The sequence below is a fragment of the Malaya genurostris genome, chromosome 2, assembly GCF_030247185.1.
Source record: "Malaya genurostris strain Urasoe2022 chromosome 2, Malgen_1.1, whole genome shotgun sequence".
NCBI lineage: Eukaryota > Metazoa > Arthropoda > Insecta > Diptera > Culicidae > Malaya > Malaya genurostris.
Genome location: NC_080571.1, coordinates 98,822,529 through 98,849,083, shown reverse-complemented (window position 1 = coordinate 98,849,083; position 26,555 = coordinate 98,822,529). Strand labels below are relative to the sequence as shown.

Below are 26,555 nucleotides of genomic sequence, written 5' to 3'. Positions count from 1 at the left end.
TTTCTACTTATTTCGGATCCAAAAGAAATGCTCGAGAATGAATCAAAACAAAACCGAATCCATAATTGAAACTGAACAAAAACCAATATTATTTAAACAAACATACTTGGTCCATATTCCCGCTGGTGGGAAGTTTCGTACTTGCAAATTAGACACCGAAGAAGGGAAATAAACTACATAGTTTTCAAACTAGAAGAAAATGAGAGTGACGGAACGAAAAGCCTACAATCAAAATAGCCTCCAGCAAAAAAAAGACGGATTCGCTGGCATTACTAGAATGATGCTATTTTAAATGTAATCAAAGAGAGATTCATAGCATTGGTTTTCATTTTATACAAAACTAACACAACAACGGAACTGTCTAGAAAGTTTTTGTTTTGACTGATACCTAACTGACTAATAGAAACGGAACAGATGACGGTGATGAGGCGTGAGATGGTGTACTACTTGAAAAATACTATTCAGTAACAAAAAAGATTGTAAACATCAGCGGTATTCATCTTGGGAACAGATGTTTCACTTAGTTCGTTGTTTTTTTTGTTTTCTTCTGGATGAACCTCGGCGCCCAAAAACAAAACGTCAGCTCGCTGCGGTCTCGACAGATGGCAGCTTGACAGTTCGATCGAGAAATGTCAATCGAAAAAATAACTTAAAAATAAACTTAAAACAAACACAATTATTCGCGCAGTGCTACCAACCTTACATCCGAATGCGATTAGTTTCATAATAGTCTCCAGTAAAAAGAAGAATGTGAATACCAAATTCATGAAGCTCAGAATGTCGATCAGTGTCGGTGGCGCATCGTGGAACTGAAGGAAGGGGCAATAGCAATGGTAAACGAGTGTCAGTGTTGAGCGTAAGTGATTTTTCTTGCGTTCTGGTGCTTTCGAGTTTATTATCCTAGACAGACATCGACAGAGAGTCGATTTATTCTGGTAAGACCTAGATTTCAACCTAGATGGATCTGCCATGATTTGATCGATTTAACTAGAGATCGGTAGAGCCTAAGGCTGCCTTCAAGAGATTACTGTCGACTCTCGATAAACGACGAAATCCTATTCGTGGCGGCTTGGTAACTATTGGTAATATCCATTTCGCGAAACCAAAGATCAAAACATAAATAGCAGTAAGCATGCTTCGTTCGTCCCTAGAACTAATAATAATAAAAACAAAAACAAACTGATGGGCAGGCAGGCATAGATTCAAGGCAAGGTGCTATCACATGAATGCTTGCTGCAGTATTCCGGTGCATGGAAAAGTAAACATTCAGCATTCTCACGGTGCGGGCCGTGCTCCGGTGCACGGTTCTCTGTTGTAAAGAGCAAATAAGCCAAGGCCACAAACACGCACACTTACATACGCACAGCAACACACGCGCACACACACATACATACATACAATGTTCCAAACGAGCAGTGACATATCATAGCACAGTTTGCGTGTAGTGATAATAAAAATAATTGCGTGAAACAGTAATCCCAAATAAAGAACCTTTTCAGCGCACCTTCAGTCATTCGGATAGGCTAAGCGAATGCTATAAAGGTACGAGAAAAATTTTCATTCGAGATTACTTGTAAGTCACGAAAAACAAAAATTGTTTACATAAATATCGCCATTCAAAGCGTAACAAAACTAAAGCTCATGCGCATGCTGATGGATTAATGTGTGCATTTAATGGGATACTTGTTATGGGTTCGGCACTTCCATGCTCACTAGAGGAATACAACGTTAGCGTTTTTACCTTCATTTTTCTATATGTACATGTGCTCGGAAGCTGGGAACAACCGGATCAAGAGCTAGGTTCGTCCCATCATCGATACACGTTGATGTTCCTCGGACTATCTGACTATCATGCACTTCTAGAAACACTCAATTTAATACATGGAACATTATACCGAAATCATGAGCCTCATCAAACAGTGACCAATTCTACGAACCTTTTTCATTTGATGAGCTCCATCGATGGTATAAATTTTATAAATGGATACTAAATTATATCTAAGTGTTATGGGTGGTGATCTATGTTTACTAAAACTACAGCCATTTTTTCGTCTCTTCCTGTGATTCTAACATTCATACCTGTTATTACTGGGAAAGTAGTATAACAATCAAGTGACGGTCATTCCAGCCGCAGAATTCTGTTGTAATTCCCCTGGTGTATTACGATGCTGTTGTTCATTGATTATAAATCAAGTAACAAACCCACTGTTCCCAGTTTTTGATAACCTCAACCAGTGGCGTGCCGAGGAAATTTGGCATTCGGGGCAAAATAAGGGATTTGCATGGTTTTAGTGAGCAAAAAAAAAAGAATTCCATCTCCGGAAAGATGACTTGGGTGAGCAAAAAAAAAAGGTCCCAAGGATTAGTTTGCCACCCCCACAACAACCTTGCGCCCGGGCGAGTGTCCCCGTCGCCTCCCTCTAGATACGCCACTGACCTCAACTAATAGCATTGAAGTTATTGAAAGGAATCTGTGAAAAAACACTCCCTTTGAAACTCGAAGAGGGTTACGGCAAGGCAAAAGTCCAGGAGGACTGGTCCCAGACCAAGAAGTCCAGGAGGAGTGGGCGCAGGCGTTGACCAATTGCCAATCGAACTACGGTGATGATGTACTAGTGGAAGTTCTGCTCTGGGTCATAATCACGCACTGGAAAATCGGGATATTACCGGATCAATGGATGGAAAAAATTATGTGCTCCATCTACAAAAGGGTGACAAGCTGAATTACTGCAACTACCGCGCGATCACTCTGCTGAACGTCGCCTACAAGGTATCCTCCCAAATTTTATACCATCGACTTTCACCGATTGCAATCGAAATCGTGGGACAATATCAAGAAGGATTCATGAGACCAAGTGTTCGTCATTCGCCAGGTGTTGCAAAGGTGCCGGGATTCCAATGTGCCCACATATCACTTATTCTTCAATTTCTAATCAGCCTACGACACTATGGTTGGTGTTTTGGTTGGTAAACGACTGGACAATGCGCAATTTAGGCACCAATGTGGTTCTTAGCCTCTTGTCCAGTAACTCCTATCCCTACCTACCCGCGGTGCCGGCTGGGGTTCGAGTAACCAAAAGAAAGATCGGGTAATCAACCCCGGTGGGACCTTGGGCGTATGCTGACAGAGAAGGGGGGGCTTGCCTTCTCTTTACAGAGAGCGTGCCTACCCGAGCGTCTGTTCCCTATGTTGGGGCGGCTCGAAACGTACGTAGCGTTCGTACTGCAGAGGAATACGCGCAACAACTGGAGCAAGTGCTACCAACGGAAGAGCAGGTTGGCGCGGCGACTCTTGAAGACGGCTGGAGGAACATAAGGTCCGCTGTGAGTAGCACTGCTGCAACCGTTATAGGTACGAGGTTATCGAATCGAGGAAATGACTGTTTGGCGGCGAATGTCAGCAGTTGGTCGAAGAGAAGAATGCAGCAAGGGCGAGGATGCTGCAACACCGCACTAGAGCGAACGAGGAACGATACAGACAGAACACTGTTTTTCGGAAGATAAAGCGCCACCAGGGAGACTAAGACCACGAAGCGATGGAACAGCTGTACCGCGCAAATGACACAGGGAAGTTCTATGAGAAGGTGAACCGCTCACGTAGAGGCTACACGCCATAGGCCGAAATGTGCAGAGATACCAGTGGTAACCTTCTCACGAACGAACGTGAGGTGATCGACAGGTGGAAGCAGTACTATGACGAGCATATGAATGGCGAAGCACAAGATACAGAGAACGGTACAGCAATCAATCTGGGTGCACGCTCAGCCGACGACAGATTCCTAGCCCCTGATCTGTCGGAGATAAGTGAGGAGATCGGCAAACTGAGGAACAAGTCCCTACAACTTTTTGGCTTCGCTGACGGTATTGATATTGTGACACGTAACCTTGAGAAGATGACGGAAACCTACATCGGACTCTGAAAGCTGAAGCTAGGCGTATCGGACTGGCCATAAATGCTTCAAAAACCAAATACATGAGAGGAAGAGGCTCTAGAGAAGAAACACTACGCCTCCCACCATGAATATTGATAGACGGTGACGATATCGAGGTGGTTGACGAGTTCGTGTATTTGGGCTCACTGGTGACCGCCGATAATGACACCAGCAGAGAAATTCATAGACGTATTTTGGCACGGAATCGTGCGTACTTTGGACTCAGAAAAACCCTTCGATCGAGAAAAATACGCCAACGCACGAAATTGAACATCTACAAAACGCTCATTAGACCGGTTGTTCTCTATGGCCACGAGACCTGGACTATGTTGGCAGAGAACCAACGCGCCCTCAGTGTTTTCGAAAGAAAGGTACTGAGGACCATCTATAGCGAAGTGCAGATGGAAGACGGAACGTGGAGACGGTGTATGAATCACGAATTGCAACAGCTGCTAGGAGAACCACCTATCGTACGAACAGCTAAAATCGGACGTCTACGATGGGCTGGGCAGGTCATAAGGATGTCGGACGACAGCCCAGCGAAAATGGTTCTTGAATCTAATCCGACTGGTACAAGAAGAAGAGGAGCGCAGCGAGCAAGGTGGATCGATCAAGTGGAGGGTGATTTCAGAAGCATCCGTGCATTGAGTGGCTGGCGACGTGCAGCCATGGACCGAGTTATGTGGAGACGTATGCTTGATACAGTAAAGCTTCAGCTTTCAGAGTCCGATGTAGGTTTCCGTCATCTTCTCAAGGTTACGTGTCACAATATCAATACCGTCAGCGAAGCCAAAAAGTTGTAGGGACTTGTTCCTCAGTTTGCCGATCTCCTCACTTATCTCCGACAGATCAGGGGCTAGGAATCTGTCGTCGGCTGAGCGTGCACCCAGATTGATTGCTGTACCGTTCTCTGTATCTTGTGCTTCGCCATTCATATGCTCGTCATAGTACTGCTTCCACCTGTCGATCACCTCACGTTCGTTCGTGAGAAGGTTACCACTGGTATCTCTGCACATTTCGGCCTATGGCGTGTAGCCTCTACGTGAGCGGTTCACCTTCTCATAGAACTTCCCTGTGTCATTTGCGCGGTACAGCTGTTCCATCGCTTCGTGGTCTTAGTCTCCCTGGTGGCGCTTTATCTTCCGAAAAACAGTGTTCTGTCTGTATCGTTCCTCGTTCGCTCTAGTGCGGTGTTGCAGCATCCTCGCCCTTGCTGCATTCTTCTCTTCGACCAACTGCTGACATTCGCCGCCAAACAGTCATTTCCTCGATTCGATAACCTCGTACCTATAACGGTTGCAGCAGTGCTACCTATAGCTGTTAGGTAAGGTAAGGTTACGACACTGTCGATCGCGATCACTACGAATTTCCGAACAAACTTATACGATTGGTCAAGGTTACGATGGTTCGAGTGATGTGTGTTGCTGGAGTCCCTTTGAAACTCTCTGAGGGTTACGGCACGGTGATAGCCTTTCGTGTCTGCTATTCAACATTGCCTTGGAGGGTGTAATATAAAGAACTGGGAGAAACACGAGTGGCACGATTTTCAGAAAGTTCGTACAGCTACTTAGTTTTTACTGATGAAATTGACATAGTAGCAAGCAATTTTGAAAAGATAAAAGAAACGTCGGACTAAAAATTGAAGCCAGGCGAATCGGACTTGACATCAATGTGTCAAAGACAAAGACTTTCAAGCTTCAAATCAAATTTTCTTGGAAACAATAATGAATATCGGAAAATCCACCTGACAGTGCCTTTAACATTTAGTTGAGAATGTTCTGTGGAATTTTCAGAATGATTGATTGAGTTTAGAGAGAATCGCAACACTTGGAATGTCATACCTCTACTTTTTCATCGAATATTTCGACTTCTGAGGCTTATATCAAAAATCTGTCGTCTAGATAATTTAGTTTAAATACGATTAGTCGTATATTTTTTGTGAGTCAGTTTCAAAGCGTTCGCCATTCAATCCGCTTGAATTTCCTAGTAGCGTACGGAATAAAAAAGAGATAAAATCGATTCAACGAGGTTCCAAACACACAGACGCAAAAAGGAATTGAGGGAGCCACGTGGTCGATTCAAAATCTATACGCGACCCACTGTTTACAAGGCTTAAGAGTTATGATTGGCAATGATGACGCCGTTGGACGAAGTTAACTATCTAAAAATGTCTAATTAGATCGGTTATCCTCTACGGGCACGAATCCTAGACAATGCTTATGGAAAATCAACGTACACGAGAGGTGTCGCAAACCATCTATGACGAAGTACGTGCAGAAGTTGAATGAACCTTAAACTACATCAGTTGCTGGAAGGACCAACCCTCGTCGAAACGTTCAACACTGTTCCGGTGGGCCGACAATTTTTCTACAATGGCGAAGCACAACCCGGTCAAAATGGTCCTCGACAATGATCCGAACGGTATAAGAGGAAGAGGTGTGCATCGATCGATCATGGCGAGGACGATTTGCTGACCCTTCGCAGCTAACAAGGCTGGCGGCCATAAATCGAATTGATTGGAAACCTCTTCTATATACAATAGAGATTCGCGTTTCCTACTCCAATTCTGTAGAATGAGACGACCGAGTATAGAAGTTGAACTTCTCGTCAGGAATCAAACTAGTTGGTCATGCAGATGTCACAATAACGTTGTATTGCGAGTTCAGAGAGAAGTCTACTTGAGCCTGTCATACTCGATTCACTTAGCGGAGGATTGATTGAGCTGCAAGAGAGGCAGCCTGACATGATGCCCATCGTTCTGGTCGTTAAGGAAGACGTGAAGCGAAATGACAGATGCGGTGAGAAGAACGCCCATAGAAACTCCAAGGTTGTATCTCTAGCCCAATAGTAGCGGAGATGGACTAGTTCCACGAAAGTCAGATAGACTCATCGTCTCATACAAAGAGTTTCAAGCTGGATCGATAAATCCCAAGCAAACAACGTAAACTTGGGCCTGACGCAGTTTCTGTCAGTCCTGTTCTGTGACACAGAAAAAAGCGAACTACTAGACTTACTGCGGGATGGGATGGAAGTACGTAAATGTATTATTAACCTTGTACAAAAGATCACCCAATCAACTCCAGAAGAAACTTTTGTCGTACGCTGACATGAAAAGAAAGAGGATATCGCAGCGACTTTATTCCATGTTAGAAGAGTGCATGGATGAGAAATTATATAGCTCGTTCAGCTAAATCCAATACTCGGATTGATGGTTCAATGCATAGCCCGCTGATCTTACAAGCCAGTTTTTGTATGTTCGAGCCTCATCCTGGAAAAATTCATAGTATCAGGACAATCGTAGCACCAATCATGACAGGCCTCTGTACGTTATGAATCGGCTGCAAAGTCTGTTTAAATAGAAGGTCGAATTCCACAAAAGGAATGTAATATCAAGGCTTTGCTCTCAGCTTATTTCTAGATGCCAGCTTACTAGCGCGATCAATCCTCTGCAAGACAAAGTATAATAAGTTAACCGTATAGTAAAGAATATGAGAAACACGGCCCGGGAACAATCATCATAAATGTATGCATCGGTCCAAGGATTACGATTTGACACAGGAAACTGCAAATCGCTTGATTACTCAGGATCTGGCGGATAATGAACAACGTAGTGAACCTCGTACCTTCAATGCTGCAGGTGGTTTGTTGGATGGAGCAGCCTGTGTGGAAAAGCAGGCATCTAAAGGTTACCTTCTTTCAAAGCCGTAGAATAACGAACGAGCTGAGATCTGGGGTCGTAATGCTGATTATCACGCGAGTTATTTTTCAACTTCAGCATCTCCAACCTGCAATGATAAGTTTGGAGAATTCTAAGGGCAGTTGGAATAATGTAGAACGTCAGAATAGTCGTCAGAAGCATTTTTCTTCCCTCGTGAAGACATCCATAAAGCATCCATGGAGATCACCTGACCTACACACCAAATCGACAACGTTTTAAGCAATGGAAAATACAGCGACACCGGGATGCTAAAATTACGATTACTTGCAGCAACAAAAAAATGCATTACCAACGGAGGAGCAGCTTGAAGCATTTACTGTTGAAGATGGCTGGAGGAACATCCGATTCACCATTGGTAACACCGTGAAAATATCACTAGTTACGACAACATCAAACGAAAAGAACGATTAAACGACGAACGACGATGAATGCGTGCGATTAATGGGTAAGAAAAATGCAGCATGAATCTCAATGAAATGACCTCAACGGAAATCGTTTCATGAACGACTGTGAGGTTTCATGGTGGTGTATCGGAAAACGAAGGGGCCGAATGAAAAACAATAAGGCCACTGCCATTGATCAAATACCAAGCGAGATACTAAAATACGTTAGTGCAGAGACGTCGAGAGGTAAGGAACTTCGAATTTCTGTTTTCTGGTCCGAAGAGGCGAATGACCTAAGACGTTAAACCCTGTATAATTGAAACAAAAAAAAAAATGTTAGAGAAATATACTGTTTTGAAACGGAAAGGCCTATGAGAAAGATGAAACAATGTCTGATCTTCTTCAATTCGTCATTGTGCTGTACTACCGTAGAATCACAAACCGATAGAAATGATCAGAGAGGAACAACCGTCTAACGGTGAGCACCAGAGTCGAGTTTTGAGAAGGACGATAAATGCCGGACAAATCTTCGATATCTTCCGGGAAGACTACTAGTGCACTCAGCAGCTGTTTTTTTTAGATTTTTGAATGCCATACAAATCAGCGAAACAGGAAGAACTGTGGCTTCAAGAAAAGTTGATCGTTGATGCTCGATGAATCGAATTTCTAATTTATGCATTTGGGAATTAGATGGATTGAAGTAGAGTGATGCTCTCTTAAACATGTGCTTTATCGTAGCGCTCAAAGGTGCCATAAAGACTGTCCCAGAAAGTATGGACGCAACCAAAAACCGCTGCCATTTCGCAATGGTTCAGAATCTGTCAATTTTTATGGCTGCGTAGTGTTGTTTACACTCTTCTCTAACCACTTGTGCAGCTGTTTATTCGTTTTCATTAGTTTGATTCGAAATGCGTGGACTTTCAGCAGAACAACGTCGAAAAATTGTGTACAAATGGTGCACAGAACGCGGACTGTCACTGAGAAAGATAGCAAAAATGGAAGGAGTAAGTGAAAAAGCCGTGCGAAATGCAATCAGGAAGTTCGGTGAGGATAACACCTTTGAGAATAAATCGAAAACGTGTCGAAAAAAAGGTCCTGCTAACCTTCAGTTGGATGAACGTATACTGAAGGCGTTCGAGCAAAAGAAGGAGGTTTCAGTTCGGGATGTGGCCAAAAAAGTGGGCACTTCGAAGTCAAATGTTCTTCGTACTAAAGAACGTTTGAATCTTCGAACCTATAAGAAGCAGAAACAACCAAAACGTAGTCCGAAACAAGAAGCATCGATCAGGCCGAGGGTTCGAAAGCTGTACAATACGATTCTTGCTGGAAATTTGAACTGCATAATCATGGACGACGAAACCTACGTGAAACTCGATTACAAGTCCTTGCAGGGACCACAATATTATACGGTGCGAAAAGGACAAGTGTTAAACCAATCCGAGACATCGATTGAAGTCGAAAATTTTTATAAGAAAGCTATAGTCTGGCAAGCAATTTGTAGCTGCGGTAAGCTTTCGAAATCCTTCATCACTACTGCTTCAATGAACAGCGAAATATACATCAAGGAATGTTAACTAAAACGACTTCTACCCATGGTTCGAAGCCACTAGGATCCTGTTGTCTTCTGGCCAGATCTTGCTTCTTGCCTCTACTCGAAATCAACGGTAGAATAATATAGTACCAAAAATGTCACTTTCGTCTCAAAAGACATGAATCCACCAAATTGCCCACAACTTCGACCAATTGAGGAATTTTGGGCATTAACGAAGGCACATCTTAGGAAACATATCTCGGCAGCTGAAACCATTCAACAGTTCGAAAAAGATTGGAAAAAGTGTCAAAACTTGTCGCCAAGAAGTCTGTATGGAATTTAATGATGAACGTTCGCAAGAAGGTGCGCCAGCTAGTCTACAATGGCTAAGTAGCAAATGTTGAGAATAATATTTTGTTGTTGTAGTCTAATATTATCAATATATCGAATAAAATTTGAATATCTAACACTGCGAAATCAAAGTGTTTCCATACTTTCTAGGACAGTCTTTAAACCCTTGCAGAGATTGGGTAACTGCATCGGGAGAAAGGAAGGACTGTCCAACAATAAATTCGGGTTTCGGGTAGAGTAGAATGAACGACGAATGTTATAAAGTAGGTGATAGTTATTGCGGAAGCGTTAGCATAGCGTTTGCTACTGTACAATGGAGACAATGGGACGTGGTCGGAAATCGCAAACAGTCTAACTGAGCCCGTCATACAGATATGATAGATCATAGAGTCAATCATCGCAAGTCGATGCGAGGGGTCCGATGATAGGTTCAGCAGACAACTTGCGGATGTGCTCCAGTATTCAAATTACTGACATGCGTAGCAATATCGATTGTAAAGTACGGTGCCCTAGTATAAGCCACGGCGCTTAGTATAGAACAAAATGAACAGCAACTGGAGAGCACGCATAGTTAGCAGTTTTCTAAAAACCGTATCCCGAGAGGCAGCCTACGTGATCGCAGGTCACGTCTTCCTAAACGACCAAACTGATGGGCGAAATCACTGACGTGGAGAGAAGAACGTCCCAAGAACCTACAAGGTTGCATCTCTAGTGGAGTAGTTCCACGAGAATCAAATAGAGTCACCAAGGGTCTCAAGCTGGATTGATAGACCCCACACACACAACGTAATCTTAGGCCTGCCTGTTTTTATCATATCATTTTTATTTACTCAATGCATAGGCCGCTGGTCTTACAAGCCAGATTTCGCATGTTCGAGTCTCAACCTGGAAGGATTTATAGTATCATCAGTAGAATCATCGAACAATACCAGCCTCAAACTATTAACGAGCGAGAAGACAAAAATCGATGCAATCTTCAATTGAATCGATTCGCTCTCTGTATTAGTTAGTAAGTTAGTATATAAGTTCCTTTTCCCCATTACACAATACAAGTAGGTTTAGAATTTTCCCTACACAAAAATCTCGGAATTGCGGAAGCAAATGATGTCTTCATGGTAATAACCAAATCATATATATATATATATATATATATATATATATATATATATATATATATATATATATATATATATATATATATATATATATAACAGGGCTGAAAAGTCACCACTTGTGGCTGAACACCCAATTTAAATCTTAATAATTTAATTTTAACTCATATTCCAATAAATAGTTATTTAAAAAAAAAAAACTATTAACGAGCTCAAGGCAAACATTCGTGCTGGAATCGACGCTATTATACTCGAGGTTTTCGAAAAGGTTATGGCAAACGCAGAAAAAGTAGTCATTTTCTATTGTCAATCAAATGTGGCCACTTAATTGATATTGTTTTCAAAAACTAGTCAAAACAAATTCTTAGTTGGAAAAGGTTGTACTTTCTCAAAGTTTTTCAAAGTTTACATACCGACATACCCTCTGCTTGTGGACTCATCAGTTGATTTTTAGATTTCTAGATGCCATACAAACTAGCGAAACGCGAATAACTGTGCCTTTCAGGAAGATTTGATTGAAAAGACGCTCGAAATTCTAATTGATGCATTTGGAAATTTAAATGGATTGAAGCATGGTGCACTGTTAAACCTGTGGTTAATGTAGCGCTCTAAGGTGCCATATGAAGACCCGATAAGCAAAATGGAATTGCCATTTGGTTCCACGTGCTACTTGGGTTTACGGGAAACATTGATATAATTGGTGTTGATCGTAGAGCTGTGGAAGAGAATTTTGCGCTTTTTAAGAAGAAAATTGCCGTGAGACACTATGGATGCCTTTGCCAACTACAATGCAGTTACTTGTAGACAAAACTAATACCGTTTTCGTTTTTGAATCAGCTCTCAGGCTGCTCTGATCAATAAACGAAAACGATATAAGATACCTTGTTCGGACGCAAAAAACTAAATCGAAGAATGCCTTGCTCGGACATAACTCATGATCGCTAAAGGAAACAAATTTTAGATGACTCGGTACGTTTGACAGAAAAATCCTGCATCAATACGTGGCGTTCAATTAAATAATTCGGAACGACACAGGCGCACAAAGCACGAAATGTTTTAGGTATATAAACATGCTAACGTTCTAAGGTTTATGAAACACGGTAGATTACAGAGGGCTGGGCATGTAGTAAGAATGCCCGAAGTGAGAATATCCTTCGTGAGGCTCGGTAGAAAACCTGGAAGAGGAAATCTCGTACCTACTAAATGTGTGAAACGGAGAAATATGCGTGTGCAGTAGCAATACAATGCCTGCAGAACAATGTCCCGAGATCGAGGGTTTTACGTATTCAACATGTGAAGATATACTAGCCCTTACCCAGCGGATGTATTAACATTTAATCTATTCTGCGACTGGAATGACCGTTGATGTTGATTTGTTGTTCGACTGAAACAATTTCAGAATACTTCATTTCACTAATATTCATCCTAGACTACACTATTCGGTGATAGTACACGCAATGTAATGTGTGTTGTATGAGGTATAGGTGATGAACGCTACTGAACCGAACTTCTAATCATCTACGAACTAGGTCTCGTTGTTTAAGTCGCGTCGAACATTCGCATTTCATAACGTAGCTAACGAGCAGTTAAGTAGATAATCAGACACTAGTTTCTATTTAAACTACTTCTACGGGTGAATAACAGTCTATGACATTTATGATTGTACTAGTCTACGAGAGATAACGGTATCTATTCAGTTGTTGAACTAATGGAAAACTAAATATCTATAGATGGAACATTTTCTAAATTGGTTTTGACTGTTACCAACTTAAAACAGAACTGAAGTAGTCAATATGAACCAAAAGTAGTAAGGAAATATTGAAATATGAATCAAATCATTACATTTGGATTCAGGTTATTATTCCTTATTCGTTCGATATTCCTTACGACACAACAGCGATAGAGAACCGGATGATTGAAGTTGTACGTTTGAATACTAAAACATTTGAAATATTCTGCTTTGTAAGAAGTATAGTTTTAATCTCTCATATTATGAAAGTTTTCTTAACCTATTTTTCGAGAGTTCAGGAACTTGACAAGCTATACCAATTGAGAGAGATATTGAACTAATTTTTCTGAAGACATTATAGTAAATAGATGAACGAAAACTTGCGAAAAATAGGACTTCAAAAACCTTATGTCTTCTCCGACCCGTGGAACTGCTCTGTCACTAAGCTACAGTATTCTATATCACATGTTAAGTTCACAACTATAAACCTTCTTTGACTTATCTAACTCTCCATGTTTCGTCCAGTAGAGACATTTAGAATATTTCTTAATTTTGGAATCACTATTATTCTCATTTCCATTTTGATTACATTCTCATTCAGATTGTTCTTTTTACAAATAAAAATCAAACTGCGCTATAATGTGAAGTCACAGAAAGTAAAAAAAAACAAAACTTAATCTGAATATAAAATAATCAATTATGAATTACACATTCTAACACCTTTACTGAGCATGATGAATCCGAATGCGAAATGCGCTGCACTCGTATACCCACCTTTACGCCAAATCCTATTATTTTCAGTATCGTCTCAACGCTAAACATCCCGGTAAATCCCATGTTGAGATACTTTAACGATTTCTCAAACTCTTTTCCTTGATTGTGATACTGCCGGTCGGCCGAGAAGGGAATGCATGTTTCGACAATGTGTTTCGGTAATTGAGTGAGTTTCGTGTTTCGGTCATTCGATTCGACGGAGTGGGATCGAAAAAAGTACCAAACGGAATCGGAGGAATAGCGGGCCGGGTTTGGAATAGCGGTTTAATGAAAAGAATTCAAATAGTATAAAATAGCAGGTAAAGGAAAAAAATTGTAAAAGTGTGCGATTTTTGCCGTTTCCCGGTCACCAATCGCGATGTCGTTCCAGGCCACGAATTGTACGCGCGTTACGTCGTTGTATCAATATTCGATACAAATTGTATATTTTTTTACGATTTGTGGTCCAACCGAAGAAGTGTGATGAATGTTACAAAAAGCAGCGAATAAAACAAATTCAAAGTTAAACATTAGTTTATGTGAGAATGCGAAACAAACGAGTGATGAGACGGTAGATCGAGAGGAGAGCTTATCTCAGGGATCAATCTAAGAGGTTTGTTAATTCAATGTTCAACCGGGTTGTACTTTAATCTACGGTGTTTGGAAAGGTTTTCGTATGTCAGGTTTATCTAGTGTTAACAGTGTCATGTGATCTAAGATTCGTTTCCAGAGACTTGGTTTTAAACTCACTGCATTGTTTCACAAGAAAACGGTTTTGGGCGTTTTTGGATGATATACATAAACACAAACACTGTGATAGTTCTGTGGTGATTTGACGCACATAAAAAAAAACAATAATCACATGCCACACGGAAAACAGTTTGCAATCCATGATGTTGATGATTCGTACAAAGTATAATTTAAAAAAACACCTGTGTTTCAATATTCGTAGCAGTCACGCTAAATTTAGTAGGCTTGGAGAATGTCCGAATCGCTGCGGAAACCTAGTGTGACAGCGCTGATATAGAGAAACCAAAAAAACAGACAAACAGAGGACATGCACTGAAAAACAACAAAATCAAATATTCAAAACGAGTTGAAAATGCGTGCGGATGAGGTCATAAACAAAATCAAACAGGACCACAGTCATGTAAAGTGGTGCCAGCAGCACTCATGCCGTTACAACCGAAGCAGGAGCACACTCCCCAGACAGTACATTGTATCATGCCAATAAGGAAAGACAGCTTGTGAAACCGAACATTGGAGGACACCATAAATCGCATTCCGTTTGATAGATAATAAATACCAACACTTATGAAGAGCGAGGGGTATCCACTTAAAACTGGAAAACGCTTGGTTAGACTATGATCACAAGGTCACACATATTATTTCACTGCAATTGGCTCTGAAATCAATCATTAAATTCTGAATATAAATGTTGAATTTAAACCTTCTAATTGCAAACCGGAAAAAAAGAATAGTTTTCTAATATACGATAAAAATATGAAAGTGGCTTCCCCTCGAGACTCTCATGCAAAGAACGACAACAAAATAATTTTTGTAAACATAATAATTGGAACTAGTCAACATTTATAAAAATAAACTCCATCTGTATTAGCGAAATCTTGAGTTAGTATTTGTTAATTGAATAGTCAAACTATTCGGTGAAAAATTTCTGATATTATTATTTCAGCGCTGCAGATGCTGGCAGCACGGTTGTTGTGTCACTTCCATTAGAAGAATAATGTAGGATTCAGACGGTCCGTCTCCTTCCGTCACCGTCACCGGAACGTCAGCTTCCGTCAAAATTATAGTTTAATACTTTCTTTATCAGAACGTTCACACGTTCCGTGACGGTGACGTTGTGTGTGAATGTCTCCATTAGAATGCATTCAACTAATTTTAACGGTAATGGAGGTTGACGGTGACGAACCGTCTGAATCCTACTTAACCAAGTTATTATTCAAGCAACGAACTGTAGTACACAGCAAAAAAAGAACTGTAACATCCCGGAAGTGATTCTCAATCAATGTGAAAAAATTAAACGTACTAAACATCAAAAGCAATAATTGTTCGTTTTCCGGAAATATTGCAAATAAATCACACGTTATTACATCGAAACAACGTACTGAGTAGATTATATCAGCTTGACTGAATAAAGTATACGATTATAATAGGAAATTACGCATCTTTTCGTGTAATAGTACAACCTTTAGAACGATACCGAGACAGTTGTGATATTATATAGTAATCGCTGCACATCGGTAGTAATTACTATTTACTAGCAGCAATTTTTTTGTAATATCACAAAAATTTTGGTGTCGTTCTAAAAGTTGTAATATTATACGAAAAAATGCATAATTTCTTACTAGAATCGTATACATTATTTAGTCAAGCTGATGTGTAATCTACTCAATACGTTGTTTCGATGTAATAACGTGTAAGTTATTTGAAAAATTTCTCGATAAACAGAAAATTATTGCATTTGATGTTCAGTACGTCTAAATTCTTTTCATATTTATTGTTAGCCACATCGATATTTTTACAATTCTTTTCTTGCTGTCTAGACCCTGGCTGACTAATTGCATTTTCGATAACTAGGAAGAGCAGCCCGAAAATGAGTGTTAAAAACAACATCCAACCTTTCTGAGTTAATCAAAATTAGAAAAAAGTTTTTGTAATGTAAAAAATTAGAATTAGAATTGTCGTGAATACGATTTACTTTTCTATAGGGTGCCTTTTCAAAATTTACCCTGTACAAGAATGGATGGAATTTAAGGAGCAAGACACTTTGCAAGCGTGTGAGTAATGTCAACAATGCGTCCTTGAAAATAATTTCCTACACTTTTTTTCCTGATATTAATCAACAAATCTTCCACATGGTTGAAAAATAAACAAATCAGTTCATCCTGCTTATAATTGCAACTCAAAAAAGCGATGAAAATGAATTTCATCCAAAAAGTCAGGCTTCGTTTGAGAATAATTCATTGCTAAAAAAGATTGTTTTAAACTCAATCGTTTAAGACACTTTGGTAAACTGGTTGCACTGCATATTTAAATACATAAATCTACGACATACGTACCAAATAAAATGTACGTAATACACAAATTACCAACACAAAGAAAACTTGGTTTACATAACTTGGTAAACTTGGTTTACATTCCTTAAACGCGAATTTGCCTTGTTGCATTTAACGCAGCAACATGATTTAATAAATATAATTTTATCGGATATGAAGACTGTCCCAGAAAGTATGGACGCAACCAAAAACCGCTGCCATTTTGCAATGGTTCAGAATCTGTCAATTTTTATGTCTGCGTCCTGTTGTTTACACTCTTCTCTAACCACTTGTGCAGTTGTTTATTCGTTTTCATTAGTTTGTTTCGAAATGCGTGGACTTTCAGCAGAACAACGTCGAAAAATTGTGTACAAATGGTGCACAGAACGCGGACTGTCACTGAGAAAGATAGCAAAAATGGAAGGAGTAAGTGAAAAAGCCGTGCGAAAGGCAATCAGGAAGTTCGGTGAGGATAACACCTTTGAGAATAAATCGAAAACGTGGCGAAAAAAAGGTCCTGCTAACCTTTAGTTGGATGAACGTATACTGAAGGCGTTCGAGCAAAAGAAGGAGGTTCCAGTTCGGGATGTGGCCAAAAAACTGGGCACTTCGAAGTTCAATGTTCTTCGTGCTAAAGAACGTTTGAATCTTCGAACCTATAAGAAGCAGAAACAACCAAAACGTAGTCCGAAACAAGAAGCATCGATCCAGCCGAGGGTTCGAAAGCTGTACAATACGATTCTTGCTGGAAATTTGAACTGCATTATCATGGACGACGAAACCTACGTGAAAGTCGATTACAAATCCTTGCCGGGACCACAATATTATACGGTGCGAAAAGGGCAAGTGTTAAACCAGTCCGAGACATCGATTGAAGTCGAAAAATTTGGTAAGGAAGCTATGGTTTGGTAAGCAATTTGTAGCTGCGGTAAGATTTTGAAACCCTTCATCACTACTGCTTCAATGAACAGCGAAATATACATCAAGGAATGTTAACAAAAACGACTTCTACCCATGATTCGAAGCCACAAGGATCCTGTTGTCTTCTGGCCAGATCTTGCTTCTTGCCACTTCTCGAAATCAACGGTAGAATGGTATACTACCAAAAATGTCACTTTCGTCCCAAAAGACATGAAGATGTTTGTACGGAATTTAATGAGGAACGTTCGCAAGAAGGTGCGCCAGCTTGTCTACAATGGCTAAGTAACATATGTTGAGAATAATATTCTGTAGTTGTAGTCTAATATTATCAGTATATCGAATACAATTTAAATATCTAACACTTGTGAATTATTTACAGCGAAATCAAAGTGCGTCCATACTTTCTGGGACAGTCTTTAAGACTAATTTGCTAAATTTCGCTCTAAATTGCTGCTGTTCCCGCTACTCTTTTACTGCAATAATTTGAAGCACCAGTTTCGAATCAATTGTCAGTCACATCGCCTTAAAAACCGAAGCTACATTCAGACGATGATAATAGCAAACTTTTCACAGCCGGCAGGTGAATATGACATGGAAAACATATCATCACTTTGCTTTGAAATTTGTTTGCCGTAATAAATCCGGCTTTGGGGAATCTGTTTCATGAAGCAGAGCCAGTTTGTGTTTTTGAAATTCGTTACATTTTACAGCAAGGGCTGAGATTCACTGGGAGATTTATAGTACTTATTATCTTCCTCCGGGCAGGACCAGCCAAGAGGTCGTGTAGAATCCGTAGGAAAAAATATGCAGAAATATGATAACTTAGGTTCTGCTTCCATGTCGGAAAAAGTGACAATTGCAGGAGATTCTCTTTTCCTACTTTCGATTGTCAGATATTTTCAAAGTTTAAAATCGGGAGATTCGGTTTACTAATTTATCTCTTCATTTAACCAAAACTCTTTAATTTATTATATAATATTCGAAATTTTTTATAATAATTTATGTCGTGAATACGTCTTACTTTACAAATTCATGATAAAATTTTCAGTAGTATAAAATAAGCACAACTAACTCAAAACTGAAGTTTTCTAAAATGTTCTGTATGAACGAGCATTAAGGTGAAATTCAGTGCTAAAATAAGGCGCACAATGTTCCAACCGCATAAATTCAATGAATGATCGCACAAAGCGTATCGCGCAAAACCGACACATAGAAATGCGGAATATTTTCAGTGGTTAAGTGCTATGGGCCTACGACATGTTTTGTTCGTTAGTAAAACAGACATTAACTATGAATGGTTATAAACCATTAGTATATTTAATCGGTTAATATGAAATGGACATGTTTGTGCATATTGTTTGCGTATTTAGTCATTCAATTTATAATAAAAATGCCCTTACAATTGATTTTCTCACCTATTGAGAAATTGTTCATTCTTTGTTAAAAATCAAAACCTTAGGAAAACTAGAAATGTCTAGTTTGTGAAGTGCATATTACATCAGAATATAAGTGAATAACATTTTACCATTTCTCATGGATTTTTCAAGGAATTATAGTTACTTTTTGTCCACGCTTGGCGAGTGGATTTCAATATTTTATATTTTACAAATCTTAAGTTTGTGTCAAATGGTTTGTAGATATTCTTTCAAATCACTATACATTTTGTATTTTCGGGACGGGCGTGGCAAGTAAGTCATTGAGATTAATGTCATATTTATTCCCAGCTTAGGCATAGAGATCCTAGATGGTCAAAAACGATTTGCATTTTTAATTTAATCGGTCTTATCTCCTTCACAACTCCCTATTTTTGCTCTCGTGTGTTCCGCCTTATAACTGTTCCATTACAATTACACAAGTGCCGCATTGAAAGCTTGTTAAATTCACACAATTAATCAACTAGCACGTGCGACTATCGGATGTGTGGGAAAAGCATGTCAGTTTTATTCGTATTCACGTCATCCAGTTATGTCTCTGACATTACCCGCCCGACTTCTTGATAGCGACTCGCGTTACAACATAATTGCTATGCAAAATACAATGGAATGTATATTGCTTTGTAAGACCCACATTCAAATATGTTCTACTTTGTCCTAATCGTTGAGTCGAGGAAAGGTAAAATCTATACATACATTCTCCTCACTTGGGAATGTTAATTAAAGTGAGTAATCACAATTGAGTAATGTCCACTCTTTTAACTCTTTCAAACTCCCCAATCTTACATGCTCTCTATCCGAATCAATTCTGGGTATAGTAACTTTCAATAGTTTCCTAGAAGACCTGGCAAAAATAATCTGAAATATTAGTTATATCGTTTTAATACTACATTCTATTTACTCGATTGTTGTGTATCATTGACTCAGTTTGGAGTTGAATACGATTTACTTAATTTCGCGTTTCGAACGAAACATTTACTGTTGGGTAATTTGTGTTTCTACAATAATGAAAAGAGTGAAGAAGAAAAACGATTCAAAGTTGAGTGAAAAGTGTTTCAATAATTGGTACTTTCAAATTTGTTTTACAAAAATTAAAACAAATTGGTTTTTTCTATTCACCATAAAACTTTTGACTTAATTTTTGGATAACTGCAGGTAAGTGTGTATATTATCCTTAAAAGTTGGATTGTAGGGATGTCCGATACCGAGTCGATACTTTGAAGTATCGATACTTTCTTTCGAGAATCGGGTATTTTTGGTACCGATATTACATCAGAGCGATACTGTTAGTATCGATACTTTAGGTCGCGATACTTACAGTATCGCAACAGATTGAAGTCAATTCCAATTACTTAGGAATATTTTAAGGTCATTATAGAACTTTAACCTTAAGGTCATCAAACCCAGGTGGGCTGAGTAAAAGGCATCGACTAACCCATCACGCTATACCCGTCACCGATGGAACATTTTTTGACGTGAATACTTCTTACTTTACCATGGGGCGCCTTTTCAAAATTTACCCTCTGGAAGAGTGGTTTTATCGTGAATATTTCTTGTTTTATTCAACGTATCATCATAATTTTGTTACACGTCATCGGAGGTTTCAGCAATTTGTGATAAAATTTCCAGTAATATAACCACAAATAACTCGATATTAAAATGTCATATTTGGTAAGTGAAAAAGGTAAAAATTTGATGATTCTTTTATTCCAGCCTGCGTAGTTGTTTCATTCAGTTCATATCGGAATCCAGGTCGAAAATCCAATTCTAGTGTTCAGTTCTGAAATTCGGTTTCAAAATCCAAGACCAGATTTTATTTTTCATTTTCATAATCCAGATCTAATATTCAGTTCCTCGTCCAGTTTCCAAGGCCAGAATTGCAATCCAGAATTCTGGAACTTGGACCAAATATAAGAATTTTATTCTAAGCCTGATTTATGGACCCGAAATCTGGAACATAGAGCAGGATCTTGGTTTTAGACCTAGACTCTGGACCTAAAATTTGGAAAAGAAATTTTTTGACTTGAATATGCACTTTGAAATAGAATTCGAACTTTTGATCGAACACTCTTCATGAAGTTCCGGACAAGTGTTGCATCGCATTTTTTGGACGCTTGAGCCCAAATTTTTTTGAACTCCTGCGTGTTCCCAGCTGCCTAACCAGTCTTCTTGAAGATCCTCTTCACGATTGCCCAATAACGTTCGATGGGTCGAAGCTGAGGCCAATTTGGTGGATTGATATTTTTCTCAACGAAATGTATACCCTTTTTCGCAAGCCAATTGAGAGTGGTTTTGGCATAGTGAGCCGACGCCAAATCCAGCCAAAACAGTGGTCGGACGTCCTCGGTACCATCGTAATGGCAATAGTGTAGTATTCATGTACATGTCATAACCATGAAAATTTTTAAGAAAATATGTGAAATGAGAAATCATCATGGCTCCAACACAAAGTGCCATGCGGATAATCTTTGACATGGACCAAAAGTTGCGAATTCATTCATTTATTTTATTTTGAAATGATTGCTGTGCAAGTATCAATTGATACTTACAGGTATCGATACTTTATTGCCTTTTGACACCTTGTATCGATTCCCAAAATTTCGGTATCCCGATACTCTAGGTATCGATACCTTGCCTTCCGAGTACCATCCCTATTGGATTGTACAGTTTCCAGTGATGCCAGATTTGACAATCAATCTTATGATTATAAGAATTAAAACTGGTTTCTTCAGTCATATAAATAATTTTTAACGACTTATTTTTACAGGCTGTCCGACGTTTCGGCCGTTTTTGGTGACCTTTTTCAAGGAAAAATGTAATTTATGTATTTTGTAAATGTTAACAAAAATAGATATCTTATGCTGTCTTATGAAAGCTTACTAGCCTATGAAGTATCGACCTTTTTTCAGATAATCTGGAGATATTCGAAATTTGGTCAGATTGACCTGGCTATTGAAACTGTTCTCACATTTTTACTGAGCGCAGACTCCAGAAATGTAAAAACTTGACCAGGCTTCTCTGACACTTATGTTGGATTGAGTTAAGTTGCCAAGTTTACAGTCTCATCGAGTCGTCGAAATATGAAGTTGGCTGAGGTTAAAAAAAACTAATATGTAACCACCAGCGTTTCGAAAGGAAAGCTAGAACGAAAGGGTTTCAAATTGAACACGTAATTACCGAAAAAATCTTTCTTCTGATTTTGTTGCTAATTTTAGTCAGAATTTAACAGAATTATTCAGTATCTACGGCAGGATATTTTATCTCATTAGGTTACATTTTCTCATTCCCATAATAAAATTTAGAGTAAAATTTTGCATCAATTCTCTTGCACGAAAATGTGTGCACGGAATTGTTAAGGGGCGAGTAGGGTCTAACACTTTTGAAAAATCATTTATTATTTTCATTATATTTTCTTATAGTAAAACATTTCAAGAATTTTCTGTGAAATTTTCAAGCCCATTGGAACGAGACTCTGGAAGCTATGGACCTTTATCTATGATTATCTCATTCTATAAAGAAGCAAGAACTCGGCGCACAGGCTCAAGATGTCTACTTCGATTGACTTTAAAACTTGTCATAACATTTTTGAAATGTTTCATTTTAATAAATTATAAAAGAAAAAATATGATTTTTTGAAAGCGTTAGACCTTACGGGCTCTCTGGAGTAATTATTTGTTTCCATTGATTTTATAGACAAAAAACTTTAAAAGCGTTTTCCTCGAAAGCAGGTTTTGAAAGTCCGTGTTCATCGTCATTCAAAAACTACTGCACCAATTTTTTTTTAAATTTTGCACACATTTTCTACATACGAAAAACCTGATCCCAACGTTTTCCTTTCCGTTGTTTGTTACTTTGGGGTGGTTTAACAGCTACAAAATGGCGGATGTTTTCGTGAAAAATCGTAGTTTTCACTTTGAATAACCACCAAAAATTAAAAAAATCAAACAGAAACGTTGAGGTCTACTGAAACTTTTTCTCTAACTATGCTGTGTCCATTTGTTCACTTCTAATTTGTCTGCGCGGAGATACAGTGGACACCGCAAATCATGATTTTTAAGAAGCGTCCTCTAAAATACCTCTTTACCGATTTATTTCTCAATATTTTTCCACGAAAATATTACAAAATATTGTTCGAATGATGCTTTTTATCATGCAAAACATTTTAATTAATTTTGTTGAACGATAGTTCTAGAAAAAATCGATTAGACCCTTCCCAACCACGAAGTGTCAAGTTTTATTCCTATTTACGTCATTCAGTTATATCGTTGACATTACGCACCCTTTTTTTCATCTCGTTTATATTTTCTATCCGAGGATCAACTCGAATAAATGTACCTCATATCTCGCTCTATTACAGATGGAGTGGCTTGAAGATTAAACATTTATTTCTCATACTTGGATATAAGAATCGATCAAAAACAGAATATTTATCGTAACATTTTAGGTCTTCTTGGTTACGTGTCATCAACCATCAATAATTATCGTTCAGCAGCTTAAAAAGTTAAATTACTGTTCAATTTAGATGCTTTGAGAGGCTTACAAAACCGTTGTGTTGATCCACTATTCAGCTTTATAAGGCGCTGAACGTTAGTTGTAGCATAAGAATTATCTAAAATTTTAATTGACTACCAAAAATATTATGTTCTGTTTGATCGACATGCATCAGACCGAAACTGAAAATAATTCATGCACACGAAATTTTAAAATTCCTGTAAAAAAATCAAAACAAAATGATACACAATTATTTTTTCGCGTCATGCACAAATTATTAAATGATTAAAACTTTAGACTCAAGTGTTATGGAAGAAATCACACATATAAAATGAAAAACAAATCGAAACATGCACAACGTTACGGCTTTTCCTGTCACATGTATATTTGAAACTTAAAAGAATAGAATACCATTATACAGTTTGGGGTTTTGGCTTTGGTTTTAGTCCGAAGATTTTGTGTTGGTATATTTATGTTGACATCATTCACTACGGTTATCGCATTGCTCGGTTGGTTTTCGTGGGTTTATGGATTACGGAAAAAATATCTAATCATTGATTGGTCGTTATAAGTTGATGCAATTGATAAATATCGATTCCTGTTTTTCATCAGTACCCAACGGTAGTATTGTATCCTTAAGAAAGGAACATCAACTAATACATAATCGATTTGCTAACGGCTTACCCTGAAACTACCGGTACATCATCTGTCCAGGAGAAAACTTGATTAAAAAGCAGTACATCGGACATGCACACTGTGTACGGCCTATTATTTATGTCCTGAATTCAATTTTGCCCACTGATGAACACATTTCTATTATTTGATCTTTGAGATTGATTATGTTTCTTAGCTGTATTGTTTCTTTTGTATAGCAATAACAAAAACTGGTTTGTTGGAAATTCAATAGAAATAGTCTTTGGACGAAACCTCACGTATGTTCGCAGTACAGCAAGCCATTTGAAATTCACGTATGAAAAGATGTAGACCGACTCGACTCAAGACCAATTTTTGGAACAGGCGCATGTTTTTCTGCATGCACTTTCTTCGTATCGTAGTATCTCGAAAACTGTCAATTTTTCAAAAAAAAAAAAAATACAGTAATAAAGTTGTAGCAAATCTGCTGGGTCTCTTGAAAAACTACTGGAAGAAAAGCTCTACGCTTTTCAAAAAAAATCATATTGGTGAGAACCTCCGAACCATTCAGTTCATCAAAGTGAATCGATTCGATATAGTAGCTCATGTATATTGAACTGAAAGTTTATTGGATTTTACTATGCGTCTTTCTCCATTCGTTTGTCTGAATCAAATTGTATTATTTACCTTAATTTGATTTGCTGGAAGTCGACTCTATTTCTTCATATAAATTTTAGAGTGGTCGTATTAGTAAAAGCCAGCGAATCACAATTCTTGATTAGTGTACGTTGAATATCTGCAAATATGGCATCCCAGTAGGCACCTTGGCCTATTGAGTGAGTGACAAAGATTTCTTTACGACAATGTCTCTTTTAAGCTGTTAAAGAAGAATAGATGCAAGTTTTGAGAGACCAAAAAAACAAGACGATCCGATCCATTCAGCTCGTAGCAAGTTCTTTTTTTTTCATAATGCAGTGAACTGGATAGTAGAGATAGTCGGACGTACAAAGTGTTAAATTCCAACCGTACTCGATTCAAAATAAAAATCTTCACTCGTACCCGACCCCAGTTTCAAAAAATATTTTTTTCCTAAACCTGAACCCGATTCGATTTAAAAATAGAAATATCTACCTGAACCTGTCGGGCTTGTTTCTAGGTCGAATTTCGAGTAATTGAACTCGAATGCAAATTACAAAACCCGATTCCGACCCGTAACCGAATAAATACTTTTACTCGCCCTACTAAGCAGCTTACGAAGTTTATGAATTACATTGCAAGCAGTCCGTTTTTTTAGTACACGCAGAGAAACGGAGCTTGTTTAAAAAAAAAACTAATAGAGTTTTTGGCCGGACTGATGAAGCACCAAATCATTGAATTTTAATTGAAATACCAGAGCCTGATTGTGGTATGTGAATAAATCGGTCGTCTCGCCTCAAGTGTCAAATGTCAAATTGAAAAAAATGGTATCAAAAATTACCTTGCAAACTAGTTTGAAAGAAATCATTTAATTAGTAAAATCAAACAAAAATGTATGATTATAACAAACAAAAGCATTAGTTGAAATAAAAAATTCAAGTTTATTTATTTCAACTGAACTGTTTGTAAATTTGTAAGCTTTAAATTTAACTTAATTTATAGTTAGTTAATATGAAACAAATTTTCAAATTGAATTTACTGTGATATTGTTTGCCAAAAAATTGACAGGAACGCACAAGTAAAATGTTTGTTATTTTTATCGAAATAATGATTGAATTTATCATGTTTGCTAGTTTCAAGCAGCAATATTTGCTATATAAAACCAGATTTTCTTTTGTCGCTTTTTCAATAAAAACTTCTTTGCATGAAACCCATATTTAGTTTATTTTTACAATTTTTTTCTCTGCGTGTTATCCACTGTTTAAAAATTTCACGAACCGAACGAACTTCTAATGTCGTTTTCGCTTGAGAGAACTGAAACTGACCCAAGGTAGTTTCATCAAACAAACACTTTTTCATGAAACTGTGTTGAATTCGCACTTAGCAACGAGGGTTCGAGCAAACCTGATATAAAAACCAAGTTCGAAACTGACTCGATTTTCAGTTCAACAACGTTGAACCTAGATTCAAAACTGGCTTCGGTTTGACAGTAGTTAGAAGGGAAACTGGGTTAGGTTTGGCATCAAGCGAAAACGACATATGGTTTAGTATAAGTATATTTTTTCTCTTTTCATCAATAGAAGGTTTAAAAGTAGTTCATCACATTTCAATGAACAAGTGAAGTAATTTATTATACTGAATCTTGAAGAACAAGATTAAATCTATGGTTCCCTTAGCTTTATCCGAGTCGTTAGAAGATCATCCATTGATAACAAATACTCCTACAAATGGCTTGTAATTCTTTGCGTGTTAGGTACTCTTTAGTCACACACCACATTTCAAAAAACACTGAACATGTAAACAAACCACCGGTAGCTGTCAAAGATGCATACTCTATTATATTCAGCGCTACGGTATTTTTACCGATTTTTGG

At 38.3% G+C, this 26,555-nt stretch overlaps 1 protein-coding gene across 21 annotated transcripts in view; it reads right to left on the bottom strand.

Annotated features, from left to right (window-relative positions):
* The window catches only part of LOC131427151 (voltage-dependent calcium channel type A subunit alpha-1), a 394,973-nt gene that overhangs the window by 77,908 nt on the left and 290,510 nt on the right, over positions 1–26,555 (bottom strand). For 18 of the 21 annotated variants that reach the window (XM_058590100.1, XM_058590094.1, XM_058590097.1 and 15 more), the window contains one exon: positions 13,531–13,641. In XM_058590100.1, the coding sequence (XP_058446083.1) occupies positions 13,531–13,641 (111 nt within the window). Of the gene's footprint in view, positions 1–698; positions 810–13,530; positions 13,642–26,555 lie in introns of all 21 variants that reach the window. The other 3 variants (XM_058590110.1, XM_058590092.1, XM_058590107.1) reach the window with 1 other exon arrangement.